General features: G+C 42.6%; 2 protein-coding genes across 2 annotated transcripts in view; both read right to left on the bottom strand.

Moving 5' to 3' along the window:
- Positions 1-18,920, bottom strand: part of kcnh2b (potassium voltage-gated channel, subfamily H (eag-related), member 2b) — a 231,509-nt gene extending 212,589 nt beyond the window's left edge. Inside the window, exons 1-2 of the mRNA XM_039617403.1 lie at positions 16,917-18,920; positions 15,684-16,295 (exon numbers count right to left, since the gene is read on the bottom strand). Coding sequence (XP_039473337.1) covers positions 15,684-15,759 — 76 coding nt within the window. The 5' untranslated portion in view covers positions 15,760-16,295; positions 16,917-18,920. The remainder of the gene's footprint in view (positions 1-15,683; positions 16,296-16,916) is intronic.
- A 265-nt stretch (positions 18,921-19,185) lies between these two features.
- The window catches only part of scospondin (subcommissural organ spondin), a 103,547-nt gene continuing 99,862 nt past the window's right edge, over positions 19,186-22,870 (bottom strand). Inside the window, exon 113 of the mRNA XM_039617790.1 lies at positions 19,186-19,759. Within this exon, the coding sequence (XP_039473724.1) occupies positions 19,737-19,759 (23 nt within the window). The 3' untranslated portion in view covers positions 19,186-19,736. The remainder of the gene's footprint in view (positions 19,760-22,870) is intronic.

The following is a 22,870-nucleotide window of genomic DNA, read 5'->3' on the forward strand; positions in this document are numbered from 1 at the left end:
GCTCTTCGTGTTAAGTATGTTTAAAGAAGAGTTGGAAAAAAGGTAAAAGTGGGAAAATTGCACAGTTGTTATGGCAACTTTCACTCAGGCAAGCAAAGATTGAAGGGAAAATGATGAACATAGCTTAAAATGAAGCCAGTGACGAGGTGCCTTAATCTGAGGTGAAATGACCCCTCAGCAAAAATATGGTCCCTATTATATGCGCTCGCTGTTCCTTCAATACTCAGTCACGGCCAACTCTCATTTATAAATTGTCCGTTTTGATGATGGACAAAACCCTGAGCTGTGCAGTGTGTATACAATATGCAGCAGCCTACTTCCTGGCGACTGTGTCCTGTTATTAGTTTTAAGCCTGTTTTATTTTGTAATAACCTGTAAAGGTATGTGTCCATACAACACCACAATATATATAAATAATACATATTTATCACATTAGTTTATTAATCAGTGACATTTGTATTCCAACATGGGATCAGGATTGCAGTAAATATATAGTCAACTCTCCATAATGTCCGTTGGAGGTATTAAAGGTAATCAAAAGCTCCCCAGCTGTCTCTGACTGCTTCTTCCTTTCTCCCCATAATTTCCCTCTAATGAGCTTTTGAAGCCAGCGAGGAGAGAGCTGATGCACAAGCTGATTAAAGGCAAACTTTCAGGAGGAAAACACTATTTCCTATTCCCACTGACACACATTATGCCACACATGCACGCACGTACACAAACACACATATATGTATGATTTTAGCTGCACATACAGACCTGCCAACACAGACTGAATAATTCACCAGGACGAGACCTTGAGGGCCCTTTAATCTGCCCGTGTGTGTGTGTGTGTGTGTGTGTGTGTGTGTGTGTGTGTGTGTGCTATCTATTTGTTTGTGAGTGATTGAGCATGTATCTGAGAGTGTGCATATGTGCTAGGAATCTCCCTGAATACTGTGAGTAGGCAGACAGGGAGGGAAACCCATGTGTTAGAAGTAGAAGTCAACACACCAGCTCGTTGCCTGCTAGCTACAGAGGAAGCGAGATAAGGAAAGAGTGAGCGAGATTAGGGGACAGAGAAATGTGAACAGAGAAAAACAGGGAGAAAAAATATCAAGAAAAACAAGGAAGGGGGAAGAAAAAAGAGAACGAAGCAGACGTATGCTGACAAAAATCATTCAGACAGGCTGCAGAGATTTTTATGCTTCTACCCATTCCTAACTGTGCAATTGCCATGGAAACGAGAAATATGACACATGCTAAATTGTCAAACATGGAGCGCTGACACTCACAATAAATTCGGACTAAATGTAGGACCCTTCATATTCCACAATACCTCTTTGCATCCCACAGGCACCAGACTGTAAGTCTGTATTATGCCAGAGTCAGACCCATTCTTCTGTCTGTTATGAAGGTTACTGTTACATCATATTCATGACTGAGACTCACGACAGACTTCAGGTTTCTAGACGTGCTTCCCGTCTCTCGCAACGTGCAAGATATCATCGGGAAAGAAGCACTACGCAGCGAGTTCTGAAAGAAGAATGTAAACAGACAAAAGCATCTGAAATGTGCCTTATGGCACCGCATGGCTTCCACTTAGCTACAGTTAGTGTTGCCATGGTTACAGTTTTACACAACTGAGCAGCTGAAAAAAAAAATCTCATGTTAGTGTCTCAGGATGTGATGCTGCATCCCAGGAGCAGCGTGAGTGTTTGAAACACTACTGTATGTGCAGTAAAACGTCGTGTGCTACGCTTGCGCTTACTCCCGAGCAAAAGTGGCGCCCTAAATGATCGAGCCCTTTCAGAATCTGACCACCTGGCAGCCATCATGGAATTTATTTGTGGCGTTTAACCCTGAAAGAAGTGTCTCATACATTTCAACAGAAGAGTCTTCCTATATGCCATGTCCATCTTGTGTAACGCCTCTGATACTTTGTAGCCTAAAGCCCACATTTGAATTCTTTTGAACTGATTGAATGAAAATTCAAACAAAATAGAAACACTCTCAGAAATCTCACAGAAACCCTCCAGATTTTAATTTTGTATTCTATGTTTTTCATCTTTAGCTATCATTCTTAGGCCACATTCATCTTTTTTCTCTTCTTAAGCTGACCTCTTATTTACAATTATAAAATGCAGCTGCCATCACTCCACAGTTCAGTTGTTTTTGTCCTTGCAGATCTAAGCAGAGTATTATTTGTTGTAGAAATCCTTCTTGTTCAGACAAGCCACTCAAAGAAATGTTTCTACTGTGTTCCCGGTGTAAGTGATGGAAGAAATACACACTTCAGGTCCTGTTTAAAAATCTCCACCAAAATAACTTAATGGAAAAAAACCTTTTACTCCATCCATTTTTTTCTTTTTCAGGACCACCTGTGCAGCACTCTAAGGAGAAACGACCACAACTATTTGTTCACAGACGGCTATTCCAGCTCTTCTGTTGGGAAACAACAGTATTCCCAAACCAGATGAGAGATATAATCTCTACAGCACAGCCTGAATCTGCCCCGGTGTCTCCTCTCAGTTGGATATGTCTGAAAATCTACACCAAGGAGACGGTCAGGAGGCGTTCAGGTCAGCTGCTCAACACAAGTCAATTAGTTTGATGTAGACGAGTAGCAGCTCTACTCTGAGCCCTTCCTAAATGACTGAGCTCTTTATCCTGGGACAGCTGGCATTCACAGTCTTATGTGGTCACCAACAGTTCTATAGGTAAGGGTAGGAACGCAGATCAGCAGGTAACTAGACAGCTTCCCTTTCACACTCAGTGCTCTCTTAACTACGACAGACTGATACAGCATCCGCAACACTCCTGACACCGTACCAATCCATCTGTCAATTTCACAGTCCCTCCTTCACTCATAAAAAAGACCCTGAGATACTTGAATTTATCCATTTGCAACTCATTCACAAACTACAGTGGATATTCCACCCTTTTCTGACAGAGAAGCAGGAGATGGAGATTTGGAGATGTTTGTTTTATTCCCAGCAACTTCAGGCTGTGTTGCAGATACACCAGAGTAGGCTGGAGGCTGCTGTTTGATGACACGAATAGAATCAGATCATCTGCAAAAAAAGAAGTGAAGTGAGAATCTGACAGCCTCGGGCTGCCCTGCGAACATTTGTCTATAACTATTGAGAAACAGAATTGATGAGAAAGGCCAGCCCAGCCAGCCCCCCCCCCAAGAAATGCTGTCAGGTCCACAAAACACATGCAGACTGGTTGGGCAAACTGTCACAGCTTTGAATACCGCTGACAGGATAAGGATGGAGGTCCAGTGCTCCATGGCCAGGACAGAAACTGCACTGCTGAGCAGCTCTCTGCTCGTCTGCTGTGACTTTGACAAATAAATCTGACTCTCAAACATTTTTTCAAGTTGCTTTCTAAACAAAGAAAGAAAGTTACAGATCAAACGAACTGCTCCCATTGGTCCATTAATTATCATTTAGTTTTGTGCCAGGTAAAAACTATATGGCCCCACCCACAGTACTGACTCACTGCCTCCATGTACAGCATGATACATGTTAGACGATGACACGTTATCACCACTATTCTGTCACAGAAATGTCAACCTAACATTACCCAAAGATATTTTACATTACGAACACCAACTAAATGTTACTATCCTGAATGTGGCTCTTCAGTGTGGCTGAAACATTTTAACGTTAGAACAGCTCATGTGATCGTACTAACTCAGACTGCTGAGGTCATAGCTCCAATTTTCCACAGAAAGACGATTGTCCTGTTTTCTGCATCAGAATTGTTTTTGTGGCGCCGCTGGTCTGAATTATAGAGAGCTTCAGAGAAATGATGACTAGGTATAACAGTCCACTGAGTCATACTCTATGAATTGTAAGGGGGTGTTTCTACCACAGTACTAGTATTTTCTTAGCAGCTTAGCAGCTGTTAGTGATAAAACAGGAGCTGCACTGAAAGGGAATGATGCATCATCTTTTAAAAGTCCAAGGCCACAATACAAAAAAGATTTCCAGTATGACTTTAAAAGATATTCACCATTAGGGACCAAATGGGGTTATATTAGGAACGTTCCCACCCAGCGTCTAACTTTCAGCTTCTTTGTTAGAAAAAAGTAGATCGAGAATTAGATACAGAACAGGGATGGAGTTCAAATATTTCCGGCATGTAAACCGATCCAGCCTCCGGCTGTCAGCTCACAGGTGGCACATATTTCTGCCTGAGTCGGTAACCAGCTGATTGGTCAGTCAGTCAGCTGCACTTCCAGTCAGCTCCCACAGTGCCAGAAAAATAATGACATCTATCCCTCAACTGGCACTACAACACCTTTTGAAAAGGAAAATGCAGTCACAGCACAATGGGTTATTCCAAGATTTACTTGTATTTTTGTCTCATTACAGATGCCGGCCTGACACTGTCAGCAACACACAAGCACACGCTGGTGGAGAAATGCTGATGTCATCAGTGTGAGACTGCTGACAGGAGGATGTGGGGGGGATCCTGTCATGTTTTGACGGCTAAAGCATTTGTTTCTGTCCACTTAGGGTTGCATTTTTGGAACAGTTTCTAAACAGCGTCCATAAATAATAAATTTCCAGGAATGAGTTTTTATTTATTTACTGAACAGAAAAGTGTTGACAAGACTAGCAGTTAGCACAGTGTTTCTGTGTCAGCGCCTCGTGCGGGGAGAGACACGGCACCACAGCACACACTCTGGAGACCCAGCAGAGCACAGATGCCAAGGACAGCCACTCATTTATTTCAAAATATAAATTGCATATGCATATTAGATATTAGTAATATGAGTTGGCTCTGGACCATAGGCAGTAGTTTTCCTGAGCTCAGTACACTGTATGTCAGGAAAACAAAGAGACAAACAACAACTAACTAACAAGATATAAACCTCATGAAGCTTCAGTGCTTCAGTGCATTTAGTGAGGACCCAGAGAATCAACAGTCTACACATGTGAACAGTTCAGCCAGCGATTCCTCTTTGGTGACGATGCAATAATTGAAGGCTGTTGATTTCAGCCTGGAAACAGATGTTTCTTCTCTGCTTAATATGATGTAAACTTTAACCCATTTCACATCATTTTTTCAAATCTCATTATTGGTAATTATGGTTATTTAAATAAACAGTAATTATCCTTAATGTGAGCAGTCTATTAGAGTCTTAAAGGCAGCCTACCTGCAATAATTTCTCAGGCTGAAAAAGTACCAGAAACTGAAGTTCCTCAAATAGCCACATATTCACTTTATTCTGTAAACTTTCTTTGTGCACTTGAGCCACTCTGATGTCCAGTTTACAATCACATGATTCATGTCGTTGAACTATGGGAAGCTGTGGGAGCACCCACACATTCTTACCTGTGTGGGAGCAGAGAGAACATGGGATCGCTGCACAGTCCCCATCGATCAGGAGGTTCACACTTCAGTTAGTGACAATGCTAACCACTGAACTGCAGAACTGCTCATACTGCAAAGTAGCCGCATTTAAAACTGCAGGTTATGAGCATTTCAGTGTGACAAAGCAAAAGGAGACAGCAGGGGTTTTATACATGCTCAGGTCGCAGCTTTCCGTTTCATTCATCATATTTGTATTTTTAATCCACCACTAAATGTTTAAATGCTTACTGTAGCACCTCACATCTAACTTTAACAGCAACAGAAATAGTCCGGTGCACATTCCAGATTAATGCATTTCTAAGGTCATCTGACCGAAATCTCCAATCTCCTCCTGAACAGCTGGGATTCGGTCATGCAGCGTGGAACTTTTCAGAGTTCCAGTCCCCAACAGTCGTTAGGAGTGATAATCCCGTAATCACTGCCATCCTTAATGGGCTGTTTCGCTCTGAAGTGTCTCAGGCTACAGTGTGTACCGCGTCTCCCTGTGCCTTAATGAAGTTATGCAGATTTATGCAAATGAGGTCTAATCCCCGGACACTGGGGACTCCGGGGTCCTTAAGTCGGTTAGCTGGCCTTTTCTGTGCCACCACTCTTGAGGTGGCACAGTGAATGAGAGAGGAAGTCCAAATGAGCAAGAGAAGACAAAGCAAGAGTAGATGAGAGGTGTGTGGTGAAGTTTTGGAGGAAACCCGTAGGAGGGTGACTTGATGAATGGGAGGGTGAGAGAGAAAGGGCAGCTGCCAGGAGATAAAACAGTGACAGATTGAGGCACAGGCAAAGGGCTGAGAAGGAGAGCAAAGCACTGGGATCTACCAAGAACACAGACAGGCGCGCTGGGCTATGTTTGCAGTGATATTTTTGGATTTAGAAAGATAGGCGGTGCACTCCCTCAGAGCTGTTCTCCAGAAAAATCTGAAACATGTGTTGATAACAACAGCCATATCTGAGGATGAATTCCACCTGAATAAGAAATGTTTCTGTAGTGCTTCTTGTTTCTATAAATGAGCAGTTCTTGTAAATCAATATTCCCTGACCTCCTTTCTAAGGCTCCTCTGCATTTCATATCAAAGACTTGCAATCTGCAGACTCACACCTGCTGAGATTTTTGCAGCATTATAGGAAACAGCTGTGCTCTGTGACAAAACCTGCAATTGATTGAAATGCATAACTCCATATTTCACATGATGCACTGTGTTCTACCATACTGACCGAAGCTACACAGCTGCATTATTGCCTCCAAAGGCAAACATGGGTAGCATAGTAAGGTCAAAATACATTATTCCAGCAAGCTAATTCAAAGCAGATATGACTGAATCCTGCAGTTGGGAACTATGTTTATATATGCTGTTTTTGCAACATGGAAACAGAAGTGACAGAATCCCAAACATGGAAAGGGCTGCAGCGAGAAACGCTTAAAAGAAGCAGCCGATTCATCAGCGCTGACAACATATGGGCAATGTGGTAATGTGCGTTTTAATCACATGATTCATATCATTTTAAACATACATGGTAGTAGTATCCATTTACTGTTAGCTTGACATGTTATTGTCTCCTCAAAAATACTTTGGATACATTTTGTGAGCTTTGGCAGCAATTTTGTTTTTCTATTTTTATTGCGTTCTGTCTGCTTTTGCAGTTTTTTCTGTTTGGAGGTGTTTGAACAAACAAATAACAAATAAAATCATAATCTCAGAGTTAACAAGACAGTACATGCAGGCTGACCTGCATAGTTTGCAAAATTGTGGTGCAGTTTACAGTAAAAGCCCATTTTGAATTAGCAATGATGAGGCAGTAATTGTAAAGTCCAACTGTCATTATCTCAAATATATTTTCAGAACCAATACTCTACATTAAGGATAAGGATGCTTTAATTACAGTTGTTTCCTGCTTTTTAAGGCTAACAGAGGGAATCACAGTAAAACTTAAGCACAGATCTACTTTGAAATGTTGACTTTGTTTTCAGTTCAGCCTGTTTCACAGACTTCTGATCCAGTTGTAACTGAACGATGACAGAATGACATCCATTCAGTCTAAACTATCAGTCTGAGTGTTTACTGAAATACTCAGCCCACAAAGAAATACATGAAATGTGTCCATGGTGAAAAACTCCTGAGTGGGATTTAGTCTGGTGTCGTTTCTTCTTTAGTCATCTTTGCTTTTGTCTCAGGAGTTTGACATCAAGGTGAGGGATAAACTTCCTGATTACCTCTGAGCTTTACCTGACTGGCTGCTGTTGGTGCACTCAGGCTTGGCTCATGTTTTCATCTCGGCATGAGGAAAAAAGCACAGTAGGGAAGCATCGTTTGATGCGTTAGTCTTCGGGGCACTACTTTTTTCGTTTTTAATGAAAGGCACTACCAATTAAAAGCCGATGATGTAGAAGGAGATGGAGTCCTCCCAGACCCTCGTGTCATGATCTGAGAAGCAGACTGTGAGCTTGTTTTTCTCAATCACTGTGTAGCTCCGAACGTTCAACCCGGAATTTAAAAACTGTGTGTGTGTGTGTGTGTGTGTGTGTGTGTGTGTGTGTGTGTGTGTGTGTGTGTGTGTGTAAAATGTTTCAAGTCAGCTTGTCATAAGTTCATGTTTTCACAGGGAGCCCAGCATGCTTACAGCTTTATTGACTGGTAAACTGATTATGATGAAACTACAACGCAACTCAAGCCATTAACGCAGAAAAACACAACACAAACGTAACACTGCAGCATTTGACCTCGTGCCCAACTGCAGAATCTGTCCTTAGCAGGTCTCAAAATAAAACACAACCTCGGGGAACAAAAAAATAGTTACCAAAAATTAGGCCGAAAGGCAGAAACATGGTGTGAAAAACTAAGTTCACCTTTTTCGCTTCAGGAAAAGAGAAATTAACAGCTGAAAGCAAGATGTTGCTAACCAAATGCATTTGATTAACTGATCATCGGTAAGTGTGAGCTCCTCTAAAAGTCTGCTGGTGTGGTGCATTCAGGTGTGCGGTGACTTAATGCCAAGCAGGGAAAATCAGCAATGATCTTAGAGAAGCAGCTGCTGCTACCCATCAATCTTGGAAAGGTTATAAGCCCATTTCCAAACCATTTAAAGTCCATCATTCCACAGTATGGAAGGCTATTCAAGTGGAAAACATTCAAAATAGTTTCCAATCATCCCAAAAGTGGATGTCTTAGCAAATGTATCCTATGGTCAGACCGAGTGTTGCTCAGAGACGCTGTAAAAAACTACCCAAGAGCAACATCCCAAACTCTGTTGGCCTTTAAAACGTTAATATTAATTACAGTGCAACAAAAAAAAGACTGAACAAGTATGATTTATATCAAAGGGTTGCCAGGTGAGCCTCTCTTCTCTTTAAACAGAACGTGACAGCATGCCTTAGGTTTGAAAAGTTGCATCTGATCAAACTTTTGGAACAATTAGTCCAAAGTGGGGCTGTTTGGCCATAATGTACAGTTCCAAGTCTGTTCTGTATACCAAAGTAATCTATAATCAAAAGTAAGGCCGTCTGTGTGACAGTCATGATTGGCCCAAACAACAGGATAATGATCCCAAGGATATCAACAAATCTCATCAAGCCATATTTTATGTTTAATGTTTAAACAGGAGTGTTAATGTAACTGTTAATACAACTGTTTCATTGCTGCATTATAATACAACCATTGCTTATAAATGTGTTGAGTTTCTTGCAGAAAAACGAGGCGATAAAGGTGAATCTTTGCTAAGATTGAATTTGTTACAAATGTGTTTTTGAGCTGAGATGGATCGAATTCCAGGGAGCAGCTGTAGCAGTGAGGATGTTCACAGTGAGTGTAACAAACTCCTCTCCATCCTTAACAACAAGCAGCAGTGTAAGTTTAAATGTACTACACCTTACTATTCTAAAACTTGACTGTGGTGTCAGGTAGCTGCCACCACCAAAACAACCATATTTCTGTGCGAGCGTGGGCGGCAGGATCTGAGTGAAGCTGCTCATTATAAAACCCAAAAGGAGGATAAGGGTGAAATCACATGTTGCGCAAAAGACAAATAATTGTTTCGACCTCATTTCAACAAGGAGACGCACAAGCTGGAGAGAATGGCTGCACACCCTCTTCCCCCTCAGCACCCCCAGCAGGTACCATGTTGCTTCGCTGAATACGTGCCCACATAATGCCAGAAGGCAGTTAGGCGTGGCGGCACAATGGGCATCTGTGGAGAGAGGAGAAGGGTGGAGGGAGATGGAGGAAGTGCTGGTTGTCAGCTGAGACGAGGAGCAGTAAGGAGGAAGGAGCAAGTTGGAGATCGAGGGCAGCGAGAGAGGAGAGTGTTTACAAGCTCCAGGAGTTTACAAGTACATGAGTGTGCTCGTGTACTGTGCGCGTGTTCTTTTGTGTGCCCGCTCAGTAACGTGTGTGGGTGTGCGTCTGTGTGTGTGTGTGTGAACGAGAGAGAAAGGAAGACAAGAGACAAAGAGAGTGTGAGTGAGAGACGAGTGATTTCACACCAGCAAAGTGCAATCTCGAGGCTCTGACTCACTCCTGACTCCAGCAGCAGTGGAGCTGCGTTGCTGTGTTTACACCCTCAGAATGAAACAGATGGAGCAGAAGAATAAAGTGAACCACCAGAGAAGACCCTGGTCTTTCTGTTTATTTTGGACTCTTTAACTATTGCAAATATTGAAGTCTTTTTGTAGGTAATTTTTAATATTGTTGAATTTTCTAATATCATTTTCTAAACTCTGCATCTATAGGGAAACAGGCTACATTTGTTCTGTATCGCTGTCACAGAAGAAAGCCTGCAGATGGAGCGCTCACATGTCCGATCACAGCCTGATCCATGTATTCAAGCCATATGTTGTTGTGGGTGTATGTAACATTTCTGTCTTCCTGCCCTGGAGCATCTAGACTCTGTGCAAAGTGTAAGCTTGAGTGGAAACCATCAAAGCTCAGAGAAACACGGAGCTCATGGACGCTCAGGTGGCTGACCTGCTGTCACCGGCTAACAAGCAAAAAGAGGCTCAACAGGCAAACTAAATTCTGTATACATTTTATTCTATTAATGCATGTTGTTTGTGTGTCAAATCAGTTCCTTAAAAGTGGAAAGGTTGATGGAAATCTGTATTAATGGCTCTTCTGAAGAATCTGACTTTGCAAATTTAAGAAAATGAGGAAGCTACTGCAGCCTGTCATCTGCACTGTCAATCTGAGGTAAGCAGCAGTTTAGGATTCTACAAAATGTAACAACATGGAAGCACCGACAGTGCTTCTTCTAACGGTCAGCTGAGGCTGGCTCCAAAGGTGAGTCAGTCCAACGAGACTCGCCTGTTAAACCTAACAGAACTCACAAGTTTGTGTGTTTTTACAGGTAATCACAGGGTTGGATTTGGTTAACTTTTAAAGGTGAGGGAATGGACACCTGGAAAGTGATGCTAGAGTCTAATTATCAGTAACTATGTATGAATACAACATCAGTAACATCTGACTTTAAAGGGCAGTAGAAAATATAAACTGGTTTATCAGCCTGATCGAGTGTTACTCTACACAACCATCTGATACTCTGATTACAAATATATTTTATAATGTTTGTTGCAATGTAAAATATTTGACAATCAGTTCACAGCAGTGAAACTCCACGCTGGCTACATAGTGTCGTGGGTTACACACTTGCCTCACAAGCAAAAGCTCCCTGGTTTGTTCTGTAAATAAAAAAGCTGTCAAATGCAAATATGTGGAGTTAATGTGCAGATGAAAGTAGCTTTCAAGTTTCGATATAACAACGTATCCTGTATCAATCAGTGACAAATGCAGTCACAAACTTATCAGGTGGAAAACTGGTTTAAAATGCTTCAGTATTAATACGACAGCGACGTGTAGTTGCTTTAAAGCCCATGCAATAGCAGCGAGCTATCGGACGCCTTCTCAAACAGGAAATGGTTCATATTTTCTTAAGAGATTTCAGAATATGGAGTTTGACTGACATTACATTCATTACATTAATATGAAAATATTTGTTATTTATATGTATGTAAAATCTGTAATGTGGAACACATCACTCAGCACAGTAGTGAGGCTCATTGCACAACAATGGCACAGAGGAACGCAATGTATCAGGATACAGACAGATGACATGTTAGCACATCATCGTCCTCCTGCATCTAAGTCCATACGTCTGATACGCTCATTATTGCTTCAGTTGTCTGTATTTAAAGGTCACTAAAGGTAGCTTCAGTCCAACCAGTTCACCTAAAACTAAAAACTAGAGCCAATTATCTGTCACCTCTGGCCCAGCGTTCAACACTGAAAGCAGTATGTGAAGGATGTAGACTGTAAAACTACCTGGTGCTTAATATAACAGTGCACTTGCACCTTTTCAAGCAGTCTGTGTGTGTGTGTACATGACAGTGGGTGGGAGTGTGGGTGGAGGAAACGGGGAGGTGGGGTTTCTATGGCAATGAAGTGTTTGTGCTTCAGCTGCAGAATGGCAACATCCTCCCTGGAGGACGGCGACTTTAAGAGTTGTAATCTGGCAAAGTCTTCTCTGAGGAGCGGCAAACAGACAACACCACGTGACCCAAAAGGTTGCTGCGACCTCCCGACTGAATCAAACGTGCTGTCAGGCCTTGTAGAAAAGGAGGCCCTGTCTGTGGGCGGATCCCGGGACAGACACAGCGATAGCCTGCATGCACAGAGGATCAGGGTACAGTAAGGAGAGAAGGTTGAAACCCGGGGATAATGGGACATTTACATGAGTTACGTGAGCTGGAAACCTTGACGGCTAAAAATGTCCTCGTGTGTTTGAACATCGTTTCCCGTTGACTTATCCTGTTATTGCCTTTAATTACGTTTAATGTTTCATCTAAATAGCGGTGTTCAGAATAAACAGAAAACCAGGATCAGTAAACATATTGTAGCCCATGAATTATACATTCTCTGTCAAGGCCACTTGGAAATGAGCACATTTTCAAACAAACTACACACCCTTTGGCTCGAGAAACACAAGGTTTGGAAATATTTCGAGCCCTGTAATACTGGATATAAAGTAATGACTATAGCATTACATGAAACTGTACCTTTTATTTCACTTTTTTACAATAAAGGTTTGGGTGTACTAGCACACTGTCCTCATTATCTGAACCTTAGCCATGTGTACACCCAGCAGTGTCACATCATACATGACAGAATTTAATGTGTCTCTTTCTCTAGATTTTTGGTGCTAATAAGTAACTTTTCTAACTTATCTCGGTCAATTTCAGCAGTGATTATTACCTAGTGCTAAATTATAAAAATTAAATGTTAACAAAAAGTAAAAAACAAAAAAGTATTAAAAAGTATAGAAACAATGAAAGAATTTGATGTTTGAATTTCCACCATAAGTTTGTCATGATTGATGGTTCAACATTTACCTCTGTCTGCTATATTTGGCACTTTTATACTCCACATATAAGTGTGTGTGTATGTGTGTGTGTGTATTTGTATTAATATCTTTGTGGGGACCAAAATCCTGGTCCTCACAAGTTTGAAGGCATTTTTCAGGCTCAAAAGGTGGTTTTACTGTCAGGGTTACAAGTAGGTAATGTTTAGGTAAGGGTCAGGGTTAGGCTTTCATTTTTGATGGGTAGGGTTCGGGCAAGCAGCTAGTGAAAGCATTATGTCAATGAGAAGTCCCCACAAGGATATGAATACATACACGTGTGTGTGTGTGTGTGTGTGTGTGTGTGTGTGTGTGTGTGTGTGTGTGTGTGTGTGTGTGTGTGTGTGTGTGTGTGCGCGTGTGTGTGTGTGTGTGTGTGTGTGTGTGTGTGTGTGTGTGTGTGTGTGTGTGTGTGTGACAAACATTTTGACTTTGGTTGATTTCAAACTTTGGAAGTGTTCATGTGAATATTTCCAACTGGAAATCTAATTTTTCTGATTATGATGACATCATGTGGATTATCTGTCACTCTGTTATAGCAGACTTAAATCTGACACATGTAAGCTCTGGTACCTTGTGGAATACTTCGTATATGAACAACATAGTTGGACCTCACAATCATAGCAATCAGCACTTTCTAACGTTATAAAAATGTGCCTGACAGTGGTGTCTAATGAGCCTCACATGATACATCTATAGCTCAAAATGACCTTTGACTGGCTCACATGTCTTTCTAATGGCCTGACAGGCCCCGCCTTTGTTTTAGCACGGCTCCTTTTCCTTAACGATCCTTAACGATCACGTTTGGGGGGCAGGGATAATTAAAAAAAACCTGGAAAGAGGTGGTCCTAGGATGTTTGGGAGAAATGTTTTCAGACTAATGGTGAAACAAACAAACAAACAACTCTGTTGACATGTTTCTATGTCTAGTTTCGATTATAGCACACGCGCTATGATGACCAAAACATGGGAAGGTTTCCCGCCTGTGCTCGCGGCTTTTCTATATTTACTAAATGTCATATTTCACTCTAAGGCCAGCCACGAGACTGAAAGCCACGACAGCTGCATCTCCTCCACCGCTCAGCATCAGGCTTTGTGATATTAGCTCATTATTGTAGAAGCCATCCCACCTCAAAAACAAAAAAAACCCTCTGCTCTGTCCTGTTCTGCCATGCTTCTTCTAGCATGAAGGCTGCTTCACCCTCACTGTGGTCCACATGAGATGGCTTTCTTCACTTACTGTATATCTGAGCAAAAAGAAGCAGCCGGATATTGAATGCTGATCAAATGAAGCCTCTTACAAAGAAAAAGCAAAGATCTTTACTTTGGATTAATTTCAGCTCTCAGTGCCTTTTCCTTCAACCACTTTAGGGCTTTCTTAACAGATCTTGTGGTCCATTTACACTCCTCCTCTGTGCCTCCCTGTTCATTGCCCACATCCGCTGGGCACTATCACAACAGCACCAGCAGCAGGCAGGGTTACCCCAGCCATAAGCCTTCAGCAGTCATAGAAAACGACCCTGGGGAGGCGTTCAGATAGCACCAATGTGAACTTCTTTGCCCTTCTCTCATAAACACGGGAAGCTTCCTGCCACACACTGAACCAAATGCAAATCCTCAGGAAAGAGACATTTAAGATATGAACACAGTGGAGTGAGTCGGCAGCGTTCCGGCGAACAGCTGAATATGTTCACCTTTGCAGAGTCATCCACGCTTATCAGGATGGAAAACTAAGCAGTGCAGGATTAATGTCAATTACCCAACTCCAACGTCAGTTATTCAACTCGACTGCACATGTGTGAGTTTCTTCTCAGCACCTCCGTGTGAGGAAAGAAGAACCTTATTTCATTTTCAGCTGCTGTCGTGACTGTTAGGAGTGCAGAGACACATCACTGGCTTTTCCAAAGCAGGCCTGTAAACTACCCAAGAGCAAGGTGCATGGTAGAAGGCAGGCAGCTCGTTTTCTGTGTTTAGACAGAGGGTTCCTGAGCAAAGACACTTTAATTCAGCCAACATCTGAATGTTTATCTTCTCCGCCCTGGAGAAACTGACATTTTAAAGAAGCATTTTAATCCCTTGCGTCAATATAGCCTTCACCAGCCTGGAAAATGAATGGCAATGACACACATCCAGTCTTTTTCTTCCTCTGTATGCCACAGCCATCATCATCCTCATCTTCATCTGCCCCCAGGTGCAGAGAACGTGCTGCTCATGGCTGCAGAGGCACGTCTGAAGTCTGGTCACACGTTCGTGGTTGGAAACAACATGCATGATTTGCATCAAAGATAAAAGTGCCACAGGGAGGTGGGGACGGATGGAGACAGCTTTGAATTTCATGCCCACGGGCTCTTATGCAAAATTCATCGGTTCAGATATATTGTTTGTTTTTGAAGCTTGCTGGAGATCGATTAAACAGAGATTTGGAAGGCAAACGAAACCCAGAACTCAGGATGGTTTATTGGCGTGCAGTGATTACTGAGTATAAACACTGAGGATGAACCTGATTCCATGAAAGCAAGTGTACGTAAAGGAGGATTTGCAGATACTAACCTTTAAAAAGAGGCTCCAAGTGTAACTCAGGAGCGCATAAATCTACACAAGCTGCTGCTGCCGTGATCAGAAACATCTCATCTCAGGCTGTTCGGGTGAGCCTGAGCGGCATCCGTTAAAGTTTTGCTCGATTTCTGATTGGTTTCATTTATCACAGAGTTCCCACCCTGGTGACATGTCACGGCCATTAAGCATGCCTCAGGGAACACCATAATTGAGGCTAATTCTGGAAAACAACGTGTCACCTCAAAGTCTACATCATTAGGATGCTATTTCTAACAGCTCCGAGTCAGCAAATCAATCACTACCGCTGGGCCTCGATGAAAGCAAAGCAGGCTGTGGACGCTTGGATAAACAATCTGAAGGAGGAAAAACTAGATTCTTACTTTGACTGTCAAATTTCCTGATGATGGTATCCAGGAAGGTGTTCTGCGGAGCCACATGGCCCCTCCGGACTGGCATCTTCGCTGCGGTGGCCCCTGGGCTGCGAAAGACTTTGCGGGACTTTGAATAATATCACAGCGAGAGCGCAGTTCTCCAATCTCTGCAGCCGGGCTCACGACGCTCACGGCGCTCCCGGCATGGACGCTACAGCGCCAGGCTCAGCGGCGGGAATCTGGGGGCCAAAGTTTTCCCAAGTTTGGCCGCAGAGAAAGTGAAATCTCTTTCCACGAGAAAGTGAGGAAGAGGAGAGTTCTGGAAAAGGAGGCGCGCTGTAGGATCTGAGCCGTTTTTTACCCTCCAGTTTCCAGCCTCAGACGCGCGAGCGTGTCTGCTTGTGTCCCCCGAGGGGAGGGCCGCCTGTCAGGTGATGTTCCTCCTGCTCTCACACTCGCTGGAGCGCGGGGGACCACTCATCCTGCACTACAACCCGCTCCCGTGAAGCGAGCTTTCCGACGAACCTCTGTGGAGCCATGGCTCTGGCGCTGAGCTGTGCGTCTTTATTTCTCTCTCATCCCACCTCCTCCTCTTCGCCACCTGAAGCTCAGCGCGTTTCACTGGGGAGGGAAAGAACACCGGATTGGTTACATGAAAACAGCAGAGCTCAAGAACAGAAGCCCGAAGCGTCCTAGATCAGTGTTTTTTTTAGGAGGTGTTCACTGTATCTCTCTCCTCCTTCTCGCTGTGCGCTCTGCCAGATGACTTCAGCTCCACTGGCTTCTAACTGCGTCTCTTTTTAACCCTTTGCGCATCAGGAGCGAGATAGCCAACCTTTGATGGATGGAGGAGAAGGAGCGCGCTCTCGGCCATCCCTGCTCTCCTCACCCCAGAAAGAAACTGCTTATTACACCTCCAAGAGCTTTTCAGTTTGGGGATTTTGGTCATTGAAAATGTGGCCCAGATATCATTAAAGAGCACTGCAACTGATTTAAATGACTCAAAACAAGATCATTTGTCACAAAAATGATCTTGTAATGAATGTGTGTTGCAGGTGATGGTGGGTAGAGCTCTGAAAGGCTGCCGTTGTTAACAGGTGTTCGGCTTTGTGCTGCATTACCTGTCCTCAGCAGCTATGGGAGGGATTCAGTTTACATCCACGCCCTTCTGCCTGCTCCTACTGTGCTGCTTTTCTCTGTGCAACAACATACTCCATCCATACCTCACAAAGGAACATTCACCTGCGCCGAAGTGAAGCGTCTCTCTGCCTGAGCTGATCCTGAATCAGCGAGTCTGCCGTGGGTAACGAAAGGCCGTTTAAAACGCGTTGCTGGTGCTTCTTTATTGTGCTTCGGGGAGGGTCGGATGGGGATTCACCACTCAGCCTGCTCAGCTACGTCACAAGGGTTCCCCCCTTCCGTCAAGCTGGGGATGATGCCTTCACGGAGCGTCGGGTATTGTGTTTCTAGCGGATGGATTGAAACCCAGTGCTGCTCTTCCATTCTGTTTTAGCGTTATATGTAATATTTTTAAATATTACATTTAAAATTTAATATTTAATTTTTCATATTCAATATGAATATGAATCTTCTCCAAACATTAAGAACGTGTAACGTCTCATTAATTTAGACACTTGGCTAAAAATGACAAAGTTGGATGTCGGAAATGAAACCACATACTGTCGTGGTACACAACAGTACAATCTAATTACACAAACTGATTATTATTCATTATTAGTATTATTATTACGTTGTCACAAATGAATTATTTAACTGACAAGCTTGTTTTCTTGTGATAAACGGTTGTTGATACCATATATAGATATAGATATTGTCATTGTGGGGGAAAATGAAACAGAAATACTTGCCACGTTGTCTCATGTCCCAAAGACGAAATCTTCGTCATTTTGTATTAAAATGCAGCAGCGTGTGTGCTGCTGTCAAAGCCACTGGGAGCAAGAGTAGTTTGTGATCTGTTGGGGACACTAACGAGGTGAAAATATGTTTCAGTGAGCTAAGTGTTTTTTTGTAAAGGAAATAAATACTTAATCAAGGATTTAAAAACTGTGGTGACCTTGTTTGAAGCATCATTTCAGTTTAGCTGTTGTGAGGTGTTAATTTTCCGAATGGCACTGAAGGCATCAGCAGACAAAGCGTTTTCCTCAGCCTTTTCGTGAATCCCTTGAAGTCCATTAGAACGAGATTGCAGACCAGTTCACCTGTGATGGGCTCTGACTGAGGAAAACTTGCATGTGTTCAGCAGTGCCAAACAAAGGCCTGAAGCCCCTCTGCTGCTCCGTGGAAGCATTTATCAAAATGTCCCGCACAGCTCCATAAAGGCGCTCTTATTCCCCCTTTTTTTCCCCTCAGCATCACATTTTTAATGATTAGTCACACGTGATAAATTGCAGCCCTGCAGCTGGACGAGGACTATCGATCAAAACGTGACTCTTTGGCATGAATTAAAAATGCATCGGTTACTGCTCTTATTACTTCCAGCAGTATTTACTGAAGCAGCTGAAAGCCAGAGGAGGCGTGCTGCTCAGCCTTCCCCTCACAACTCCCTTATTTAGTCAAGAAAAGAGAGAGGGAGGACGAGGACGAGGAGAGGAAGAAAGGAGGGGACCGAGGAAGCAAGAAGGGGATGATGAGAGAGGAAAATCAATATGTCAGTCAATATGTAACTAAAGTTCATTGATGAATTCCTAATGTATGCGCACCTTGCAATATATTGGATAAACGACTGAAATAAATGAAGAGAACAAACTCCGGGCGTCACTTTGACACATCCATTAAAAGCTACATCTTCTTGCAGCTCTTACGGTGGCTAAACAGCTCCGCAGTAAATGAAACTCTGTCAGCAGAAATGGTGTTTTTCATACTGCCAGTTGTGTTAACGAAAGACGTAGAAGCTGCAGGCAGCAGCAGGTTTTACTGAAGCAACCAAGAGAAACGCAGAGAGAGAGCGCTGATGGATTTTAAAGGCATGCATAATTTTAATGTGTTTGCATTCCCTATAAAGACCCGGTGACACAGGAGACGAGCTCATCTTTGGGAAAAATGAGCACATTATTTTAAAAATGACTTGAACGCTAAATCTAACTGGGGAAGGCTTGTGTTACACCCAGGAGGCTGTCAGGACAGCAACGCTCTTTGACGCAAACCAAAGGTAAAGGGAAAAGAATAACAGTATGTTTGTGGTGTAAATATCTCGTTTGCTTCATACATGAGCTTTCAAACTTTGCAGATACTCATCTAGAAGCTTCTGCCATTGTACTTACATCGTTTAGATGTTAATACCTGTTTAAGTTTACTGAAGTGTGCAAGTAAAGCTGCTTAATTCTCTGGATTAGAATATTGTGGTTACTCTCAGTATATTAAACTGTTATTATTATTATTTTTAAAAAGCGCTTTAAGCATAATTTGAATATATGAGAAAAAATCTGTCAGTGATCTCAGCCCTGAAATTGATCATAAATATACATCTTATAAACTTTTAATGGCACTTTTATTTATTTAGTGGTCCAGCAAATTAATGTGGTGTTTCCACTTCCCACAAAGCAACAAGAAGTATGTGCTGCTGTAACCCTGCTGAAAACAGAAAAGGACAGACAGGTGCTGTCCATGTACAGAAAACATTTATTGACCAGTCCATCAGAACTGCACTGTAAACATGGAAATATATACCAGACTAGTAGCTGTTAAGTTCAGTCAGACTTAAAGAAGACAGCTGTTACATATACATACACAAACATACATATGAAACATCTTTTAATGCATTAGAACTTGTATCATAGGATCTTTAATCTATAAATACACAGCAGAATGTACAGGCTGCAGAATATTTAAGAAATATACGATCAGCAGTAGGATTCAGTCATTTGATGACTAAGCACTACAGAGCACTGTGTTTATCAACAGGGACTTTTTCCACTCATCCATCCGTCCACCCAAAATCCTCCATCTATCACCCAGCCGGCTTTTAGCGAGGTGCTCTTTCGTGCTTTGGACTTCATACTGATCTCTCTGCAGTGCATTCGCAGACACGTTTAACAGACTCGCTCAGCGTCGGGACAGATCACCTCCTGCGGAGAAAGGAAACAGTGAGCTGGTGTCGCATCTTCACCGCTATTCTCTCAAAGAACTGAACACGTTCAGCAAACAGAAAACTGCTTTCTGACAGATGGAGACCGAGTGTCTGCAAAGCATTCAAGCTCAATTCTGAAATGAGCCTGATGAACTCTATTAACATAGATACAATGTAGATGCAGATGTACAGAAATGATGTTATATGGATTCATAAGCACGCGTCTGTGCGTGTGTGTTATCAAAGATTGATCACACCAACAGCCATCAGATGTGATGTCCATGGACGAGCAGCACTGGGGGGCGGGGTTCTATGTCGTATGTGGCTCCAGCCAATTAACTAAGGCAATCAGCCATGCTGATGAATGGATTACAGCATAATTGCTTCAGAGGTGGGACCCTTCATTAAATCATTTATGATGGGCAAAAGTGAGCGTATGTTTTGCAAAGTGTGTGTGTAAATCTGCAGAAATGCACGTGTCAGTGACCACATGCTTGTGGTTCAGCCTGGAAGAGCGAGAGATGAAGGCTGAGTCTTTGAATTAGATATATTCTTCCCATTTACAGTCCTGTACTTTCATTCTTGGACTTTTGTTTTCTGATTGGCTGCTTGCTGCAAACAGAAGGTTAGAGCAGCACTTTCACTTTGTTCCAACAGCTGATGGCTCTGGTTTCTGTTTCATTCCAAAGCAGTGCATGCTTCTCACTGAACAAGAGTGAGGTGAGCTTGTATGGTTAGTTTCTTAAAATGCATGATGTGCATTCAACACACAAGTATAAAGTTCTTCTCTCAGAAGAACTACCAAACACGACATATTGCACCGTTTCATTATTTATTTACCAAAAGCTGAGCCAAAAACAAAGTCCACCCTCTCTAAAGCATTCAAGAGGGTTAGAAGCAGCCAAGTAATCGAATGCACTTGAGCAGAAGTTTTGGAGCACTCAGGTGAAAACATCAACAATGATCTCAGAGAAGCAACTGTTGCCACCATCAGTCTGGGGAGGGTCCAAGGCCATTTCCAAACAATTTGAAGTCCGTTATTCTACAGTGTGAAAGACTACTCGAGTGGAAAACAAGGCAGTGGTCAATCTTCCCAGAAGTGGACGTCCCAGCAAATTCACTCCAAGGTCACAGTGTGCAATGCTCACAGAAACTGCAACAAACACAAGAGCTACATCCCAGACTCTACCGGCAAGAGTTAGCAGGCTCAACTTTAAAATTCACCACATTACATTTAAAAAAGGCTGAACAAGTACGACTTTTTTTGGAAGGAAAAAATAACATGAAGGAATTCAACAATGTCCTTTGGACAGACATCACCAAAGCAGAGATGTTTGGCCATAAACCAGCATATCAGCACAAACAGCCTAATCAGCTGTCAAGTGTAGCGATGGAGGAGTGATGATTTGGAGTTACAGCCATAGGTCCTGGGTTTCTAGCAGCCTAGCAAGAACACCTCTGTATACCAAAGTATTCTAGAGAACATGAAGCCATCAAGCTTGACTGAAACTGGGTCATACAACAAGACAACGGTCCCAAGCACAGCCGCAAATGTTCAACAGAACGGCTAAAAAAGAACAGAATCGAGGCGCTGCAATGGCCCAGTCAGAGTCCAGACCTCAACCTAATTGAAGAGCTGTTGCGGGACCATAGGAGAAGTTTCTATAAATAAACGAATGCCTGCAAAGCTCAGTGAGCTGAAGCATGTAAAGAACAGTGGGCCAAAATTCCTCCACAATGATGTGAGAGGCTGATAAACAAACAGCAAATGATTACAACAAAGTATTATTGCTGAAGGTGTTCTACAAGCTACTGCATCATGAGATCACGTCCATCCCTCGCCTCCCCGTGACTGTAAGCTGGATAGGAAAAATATGGACGATTGATAGCTGTTCTATCTGTTTTTGATCGTCCCGATGCAGCCTTCTGCCTTGTTTTAATATTAGGTACCAAGTCTGATGCTGAGAGGAGGCAAAAGGAGAAATGGACACAGATGGTCGTCACAGAGAAGCTGCAGCCCGGCAGGACAACCTGAAGTCACAGACGGACGTCACACTGATCAATAAGACATCAATAATCAAACTACAGGATCGTAAGACCTCAACTGTCCACTGTGAGAAAAGAAAGCTCGTGTTGGGCATGAAACTCCTGGCTCCACTCTGACTCTATTAAAGTTTCCACTGTGGGTGTGCCAAGTAACAAAATCTATTATGTCATTCATGGACGTAACACCTGCTCTCCACTTTAACAGGTTTCCACACCATGATAGCAAAAGTGACATCACTGATCAAGGGCGTGTCCCAAACTCGATAAGCCTAAAGCTTCAACTAAAGAAGAGTCTGTTCCATAAACGCAGGGAAGCTGCTTAAACTGTAATATTTTCACAGCCACTGAGTCTTTACTTTTTCAAAGCTGCCTTGAGTTGTGATTACAGAAGAAGAACTCCTCAAGGACAAACTTGAAACCCTTAGTTGCATTCACGCCCACATTCAAAGTAAGTTATTTGCACTGAACAGTAACTGCTGCTAGTTTTTGACATGCAGTAAGTTTGGTTTTAGACTTCAGACTGTTTAGATTCATCAAAGTTAGAATGAGTCCAATAAATATTTATAGACAGAAATCATCTATCTGTGGCAGCGGGGTGTGCTTTTAGCTCAGCTGTAGGGGCAGAGGTGGAGCTGAGTTGCTCAGACAGCAGTGCCAGGTGGAGTTGATTGCCCCCCGAAATCATTCAAATGTAGTTCTTATTTGCTATGACCCTAATGCCATAGCAAAGGCCATAATGCCATGCCAACCATGCTGGTCATTTATATGCTCAATTCTCAGGCAATCTTTAGATTCTAGTTCATAGTTTTCATTTCAAGATTTCTACCTGTTTCTTAGGTAAATTAGCTGACCTAATGAAGCAACATTTTATTATCTGCATCTTTTTAAAAAATAGCTTTTCCTTTTTGGCACATTTTTAAGGACATATCACATCACTGCTATGCAGATGACATTATATATATCATTATATATCTCCTCTAAGCCCTATGTTGTTTGAAGCTGCAGGTCTTGCACAGGTCTTATACTCTTTTATAAACTGGAAGGTTGACCACTTTGTTTAACG

The sequence above is a fragment of the Oreochromis aureus genome, linkage group 9 (genome assembly GCF_013358895.1).
Source record: "Oreochromis aureus strain Israel breed Guangdong linkage group 9, ZZ_aureus, whole genome shotgun sequence".
Lineage (NCBI taxonomy): Eukaryota > Metazoa > Chordata > Actinopteri > Cichliformes > Cichlidae > Oreochromis > Oreochromis aureus.